This window comes from Watersipora subatra, chromosome 2, assembly GCF_963576615.1.
Source record: "Watersipora subatra chromosome 2, tzWatSuba1.1, whole genome shotgun sequence".
Lineage (NCBI taxonomy): Eukaryota > Metazoa > Bryozoa > Gymnolaemata > Cheilostomatida > Watersiporidae > Watersipora > Watersipora subatra.
Window position 1 is genome coordinate 62,302,676 of NC_088709.1, and position 7,287 is coordinate 62,309,962.

The 7,287-nt window shown below is 31.0% G+C and overlaps 1 protein-coding gene across 1 annotated transcript; it reads right to left on the minus strand.

The window, feature by feature from the left end:
• Positions 1–378: 378 nt before the first annotated feature.
• LOC137388427 (uncharacterized) lies at positions 379–6,985 on the minus strand. Its single transcript, XM_068074911.1, has 6 exons — positions 6,816–6,985; positions 5,402–5,534; positions 3,463–3,519; positions 2,673–2,798; positions 1,763–2,024; positions 379–942 (listed from the first exon to the last, which is right to left on the minus strand). Exons 1-6 carry the CDS (start codon positions 6,983–6,985, stop codon positions 800–802), a joined length of 891 nt encoding a protein of 296 aa, XP_067931012.1. The 3' UTR covers positions 379–799.
• Positions 6,986–7,287: the final 302 nt, after the last annotated feature.

The following is a 7,287-nucleotide window of genomic DNA, read 5'->3' on the forward strand; positions in this document are numbered from 1 at the left end:
CCATTATTGGCGTAATAATTATTTTACAATATTGTAATTTTACTACAGCATTTTACAGTCACTTTGTTTTGCAAATTTATGTTTCATTCTAATATCCGATCTAAAAACTGCTAAAAAATAAGTATAGCTATGAAATACTAAGTATACTAAACTCGATATACCTAATCACGATTTCAGAGAGTTTTGGTCCTAAAATAAGAAAAGCTAACATAAAAATATGCATGTTTATGATTATATTTTTAAACTCACAAAGGCAGCAGTAGGCAGCAGTCAATATAAATTAATTTACATGTATTTCATAAAAAATGTTTAAGTTGATTGAAGTCAAACTGAAGCAACTGTTAGGTATTGCTAATTGGCCAACTAAATAACAGTGAATATACTGTAATAAAATGTTAGTAAGTAGTTAAAACTTGTTTGATAATGTAAGTTGAGCAAGCAACTCCTGTTTTGTTAATAAAATACAACAGTAGCACCCATAGAAGTACTAATAAAGATAAACTGCTGACAATTAGTGATAAAACAGTCATGTCAATACAACATGCCCTATATTTGTGATTATCAAGTCTCCCTGTAAACACTGTAAAAATGCATAGACTAAAAATAATATACATTTTGCCAGAGAAAAAGCACAATTATATTAGTTCTTATGATGAGAATAATCATACATTTTAAACAGATGATGAACTTATGCGAACATGATTCAAAAGCAAAGCTCAAAGTATAGCTTTTTCAATCAGTAACACACAAATATATGATTATAAGTAAAAAACTTAAAGCTTAAATAGTGTTTACTATTCTAGTTGCTTATGGTGTCAGCAGACACTGATGACGGTTCATTCCCTGATATCTGGTTAGGGGTTGCTTGTACAGTTTGATAGTATGCAGGAGGTTGCTGAGACTGGGGAGCGTATCCAGCTTGAGGAAACATAAGTGTTGTAGCTAAAATAGAAGGAAAGTGTATTTATATAATAATGATCACCTTCCTGATTATATCATTCATAACATATTCTATTGTATTAGAGCATGAACCATTCTGACCATTTTTGAAGTTGTGCATTTGATGTTTCACATTCAAAACGAAGACTTACTTTCTAATGTTACTTTGACACCATTGGTAGTGTGGCAGTTTTTAACTTACAATGTAGCAGCGTTGTGTGTACGTGTACTTTTGTTATAACAGTTAATAATTTTACCGTGTACACACATTGTTTTTGTTTGTCCCATACTACTGTTTATTTTTAATTACACACCCCTGTTAAAATAATCATTAGTGGTTTTACTTGTACTGTTTTTGCCAATTTGTTTGCTATATTTGTTGAATGTGTGAACTCTTGGTCAGTTAGCATGTAGCATTGGAATAAGAAAGTTGTTTGCACTTAGACAGACAAGAAGGGAAAGTAAGTCATCAGATTGAGAGACAAGAAACAGTAATGTTGAACACAAACTATAGAGTCCAAGAGATTTGAACAATTTCAAACAACAGTACTATCAACATGGAGTTGCTTTCTCATGTAATAAAGAAGGCAATTCTTCTTCCAAACGGCTATTCATGTTTTTCTGAATAGTTTGTACATTTTAGCATTTTGATTATGTTCTTATACGTTTTCCAAGTTTTTTTAGGCTCAGCAGCAGTTCTTATTTGGTTTTTTTGAGTTGCTTGCTTGTTGCTAAGCATTACCTAAAATCTGGATACACACATTTGAAGTTATTTGGTTGTTATGTTATGATGCTCTGTTCTTTAGAGATTTAAAACAATTACCTGTTGGAACTTGACCAGCTGTTGTGACTTGGTAGCCACTTAAGTTGACATTCTGAGTTGGCACAGTTCCAGGGTAAACCACATACTGTTGTTGAGTTTGGAGAGTGGGAGCAACATACTGCGCTTGATGGTTTGGGTGGACTGGGAGACAGCAACTACAGACAGCTTCACAGCAGAGTACAGCACTCCATATTGCTATTATCAGCTCAGCAACAGAGAAGAGCAGAAGCCCGCAATTCAATGCTGTGGTGGCTTCTTCAACCTGTAAATTTAAATAATATTTTTAACAGAAAGATGTCACAATATCCATGCATAATTTCAACAAATTTTAATTTTTCTATGTGACTTCTTACTTAGTTTGTTATGGCAAATAAAAAAGAATGAAACATTAAAAATTGTAAATAAAAACTAACAACATAAAAATAGCCTATTCTGAAATAAAATTATCATATTCATAATTACTTGTTAATACAGCTTGCCATTTTTGCAAGCGTTGATAAGCCTCACAGGTATTATTATTATTGTTAATGTTTTTTTAATTTTAAAGATTTTAATGCGCATCATTAATACATGAATACATGTGAATTGATAGCGAAATCATTTTTAAGCTGCATATGCCAACTAGAAGGTAATTAATTAACTTTTAGACTTTGATAAGTACTCTGTTTATATTTCCATTTTTTCATGATTTGAGGTAAGTTTATTTTTATTTAAAGTGTTACGCTTTTAGCATTATCTGACATATTTTTGTGGACTGAAAGCAAAAATGAAAGTTCATTTTACTTTGCTGATTTTGACTAAAGCTCCCTCTAATTTGCAAATTATTGATGCGCAACACTGTTTCATATATCTTTGCCTTAAAACTACTTTCACTTATAGACATGTTTTATTCTTGTAAATAAACACTTACTGGGCAACCACTGCTGTAACGTTTACAGTAAGAAGTGTTCCCACCAATGACAATTGACGCCATTGAAATCAGGGCCGGAAAGAATATAGCCGAGCTGATAATGTTAAGGATCATGGTAGCTGTTATCTACAACAGAGATAAATTACAAATAATATAAAGAGTAAACATTATCATCATGCTTAGTTACAAATATGTGTATAATGGCAAAAAAGTGAACATGTTGTATTAGGGAGCAACACTTTAAAATTTCCAACTTTATTTTTTGAACTATTCCAAAAAATCAATTCCTTGTATCCTTTAACTTTCGCAAGGCAATTCATTAACATACTGCGTAAAAAGTAAAATATATTACTGTTCGCTAATTCAAAAGTTTGGTAACCGAAGTATCACTGATAAACAAATAACTTTTTTTTGTCTTCTGTATCAATAACAATAAGTAAACTATTGGCCATAGCACTTTATCAATGAGACAGCATTGAATTACATGCTGACTTGAAACTTTAAAAAAGTATGTCAACTGCCTACAAATAATATGCAAATGAAAATTTGATCACAGCAACTTCTGTTATGTTTAAATATAGTGAATTTATATATACAAAATGTTTAAAAAGGTATAATCCCACTTTAACATTTAATAAAAATGTTCAAGCATTTAAAGAGGCAACAAAAGTTTTTTCGGTCAACTTGTGAACTTAATAACCATTTGTTTTTACTCAAATGTAGCCATAACATTGCAATATTACAATATATCTCATATTGATGTACTACTCGAAGGTACAATATACCTTACCCAGGAGTATGTGTTGTGTTTCACTGCACCGTGTCCAATTCCACCAGCAAGAACAAACTATAAACACGTTCAGATTCAATAATGATTATTGATGCTGTGACCCTTTACCTTATTTGAGGTTAAGAAAACGAGAATGGCGTTATAAAGCTACACTTTGTTGACATAAATCAGTTATGTAATTTTTATGCCATATTGTATCAGTTACTGTACTCCTTTGAGTAATCACAGACTCAATGATAGAAGTAGTTTTTTATCACATTCTATGTCTTCCGTCACCTGTTTTAAAACCTTATTTGCTGCACCAACATAAGGCCTTTGAAACAGATCACCACAGATAATGTAACAAGCATATAATGTAACATCGCAGACAACTTGAAAGATAAAGTACATAGAACTCTTAATAATGAAGTAGTCAGCAGAAGAATATGTAATATCACATTTGTTTGTTTACTGTAAATATTGTTCAGAATTACACCTATAATTTTTCAATTATGCTTTACTGTATTTGAAAAGTTTTATTTCTTATTCACTCGTTTGTGCTTTTATATGCTTACATAGCTGTCCATGAAGTGAGCATAGCCAGCTATAAAATGTAGCAGTACTTGTAGCGTCTACTAACTTTTTTATCCTGACCTAGAGTAAAATTCTAGCAGTGACACAGATAATAGGGTTCCATTATTTAAAAAAATGTTTATATTATTACTGTTAGAATAATAGTTTTGTAATGGATATTAAAAAACACTTAATACACAACTCGTAGATAGACTTTCTGAAGTCATAACTTGATGAGAGCAGTTCTGTATTCCTCAAAGCAGCAAGTCAACAGTGATTGGCTAACAGCTATTCTCACCTTCGTCGTTCTCTAATCTTAATATATACTAGAGATTCCCCTGTCATACAGCCCACGACCAAAGTGATATTGAAAAAAAGAAAGGGTACTGATGGTTGAGAAATGCAATATTAGCAGTCAAATGGCACTGCAGTGCAATAGGGTAACTGCAATGGCAGCTGTTATGTACTGGGTGTGGGTGTTATTATGTACAACAAACAGCAATAATGAAAGGAAAAGATTATATGTTTATATCTCTCCCCCTGCAATAGGAGAAATGCAATATTGGCCAATATTAGAAGTAAAATGCAATGATATTATTAGAATAACCAATATTATAGATATAGTAATAATAGAAAACCAATGCACAATTTTGTTTACAATTCCAAACCTCATAGCTAACAATATCAAGAAGTTGTGATATTTATATAGAATTTTGGAAAATCTATTTAAAAAAGTGTTTGGTCATGACAAACAGCAATAATGAAAGGAAAAGATTATATGTTTATATCTCTCCCTTGCAATAGGAGAAATGCAATATTAGAAGTAAAATGCACTGATATTATTAGAATAACCAATATTATTAAAATAGTAGTACAGTAATAATAAAAAACCAATTCACAATTGTTTACATTTCAAAATGTCATAGCTAACAATATCAAGAAGTTGTGATATTTATACAGATTTTTAGAAAATAACAGTAACATACTGCCCATCATCGATGTTCTTAGTGTGACTATAACACTTCAATAGTCATCCTTTGAGCGTAAAGATGCAGAAATTTATTCAAGTTATTAAACGCACCACCTTAAGCCGCATTTCCATGCTCCCACCAAAAGCCTTTAGGCAGTATCATCATGTAATCCCATCAAATTTTTTAAGAACTCAATACTCAATATGCTGGCACTCATGATGAATGGTCGCTATATTAAATTTCTGTCCTCACAAATAATGGAATGCTAGTGAAATACAATGTTTTAATCTTTTGATATCTTGCGAAAGGATATTAAAAGATAGACGGGTGATCCTCTGTACAGCATTTGTACATGTTTCCAAGAACAATGTAGAACAAGTGCTCACCTTTTATAAATGTAAATGATATTAACTTACATAGACTCCACACCAAATAGCATAGCCAGTAAAGGAAAGTTCAGAACTAGATCTCGATTCTGCTTCCACTGGCAAGAGGCTGATTCCAAACAGCACGCAAAGTGTTCCAACCACTACATGAGTTATTGTTAATCTGTAACAAATCAGTTCACTTTAGGCCAAAAGATTAAAAAAGTTTGTTTGGTATTTGCCATTCTAAAAATACTATGGTAAAATATTAGTGATACAGTTTTGCCTATTTTTTATAATACGCTAGCCAGCATCTAATAATTTTTTTTCAATACATTTGGAATAAAAAATTTGATCTAAAACACTGTCATTAGTATTCCTGTAAAATCTTTGAATTTGTGTGTAAAACATGTTTGAGTTTGTATTTAGGTTTTATAAAGTTAGTAGCAAAAAACTGAATATGTATTATTACTGGTTTTATGCATCATAATATCTATTATTTTTTTTACAAAATCACCAGTTTGCAGATAACTAAAAGTTTATTCATCATAGTTTTTAGTTGATTAAAATTTACTCGAACTGCAATATTTCCTTCATCATAAAACACCTTTTGTAAAAGATGAAAAGCTTCTTCAAAACAGTTTTTTATGTGATTTATAAAATTTATTTGCCATAAATGTTTAAAGTTTACTCCACCAAAATCAATTAATAATGATGAGCCAAAAATTACTATGTTATCCACATTCAGCCAATGTTAATGTGGTACATAAATTAAACTAAAAGCTAAGAACATATCGCTTTTGGGTTGATGTGAGTTGGCATCACTTTGATTCTGCAAACCAGCAAATTATTTTATACGAAATATTGATCATTGTATTTACAAACTTCTTTTGTAAGTGACTTTAAAATTACTGTCATTTTTATTGACAGTTCACAGCAAAATTAACAAAAAAACATGAACAACTGGCTATCAGATTTTCTATGAACACATGTTTCTAAAATTCCTTGTTTAAACCTTCATTGCATAATCTTTTTAAAAATTATTCATGCGTTTTGTTCAAGCAAATAGTTAGAAACTGAATAATTAAAATTAATCAGTTTTAATTATATTACTTCCATCAGTTTAGAGATTTCTTAGCTAGATGTATGTCAAGTCTCTCTGATGTACAAGACTCCGTCATAGTTTGTTTTGTCAACGTTATTTTAACATGCTTCATAAAACAACACATTAAATTTGCTCTACAATTTATTATAAATAATGTTAAGCAATTAGTGGAAAACTATTATATAGATGCTTGCAGACACATTAAAAATTTTATTTAGCGGTTTGAAAAAAACAAAAACAAAAGTAATCAACTTTTTATTACTTCACCATAAATCTTTTTAGCTCTTCAGTATTCCATAATGAGCTAATGCTGTTTAAGCTAATAAGTTACTCATGAATTACTATAAACAATCCTTTTACCCTTTTAGCTGAGACAGGGAAGTGGGCTTCAGTTTATGAAAACTTTCCTGAGGGTTTTGAGTTACTATGGTAACGCCGGGCTGTGTTATGAACTGGGGCTGAGTTGGTTGCATTATGAAGTTTTGCTGCCCTAGCATCTGTTGAGGTTCCTGTCTCTGTTGCTGCTGCATACTGGAACTCATATATTGTAGAGGTAAACTGTAACAGAAGTGAATTCTATTCATTTTTTTAAAATGTTGTAAAAAACTATTTACTTTAATGAACATTATGAAACTTGAATAACAATTTTGTTTTGCCAGAAGTGTCAAGAAGTAAAGAATTTCAGCTGAATGTTACATTAAACTTTACTTGAGTGCCTTGACTCAATTATTTGGGCAAACATACCTTGTTAGCGTACAACAAGCCCATAGAAGGTGACTTGTCATGAGTTGGCAAAAATTCTTTTTAAAAAGTCACTAGCAGTTAATTTGCT

Bases quoted from the DNA above. Each gene is read 5' to 3' on its own strand.
- LOC137388427 (XM_068074911.1), bottom strand. From the start codon at position 6,985: ATGCAGCAGCAACAGAGACAGGAACCTCAACAGATGCTAGGGCAGCAA. The intron at 2,799-3,462 runs GTAAGGTATATT...TCTCTGTTGTAG, and splicing joins AACACAACACATACTCCTGG to ATAACAGCTACCATGATCCT. The intron at 943-1,762 runs GTAATTGTTTTA...CTTCTATTTTAG, and splicing joins AGCTGGTCAAGTTCCAACAG to CTACAACACTTATGTTTCCT.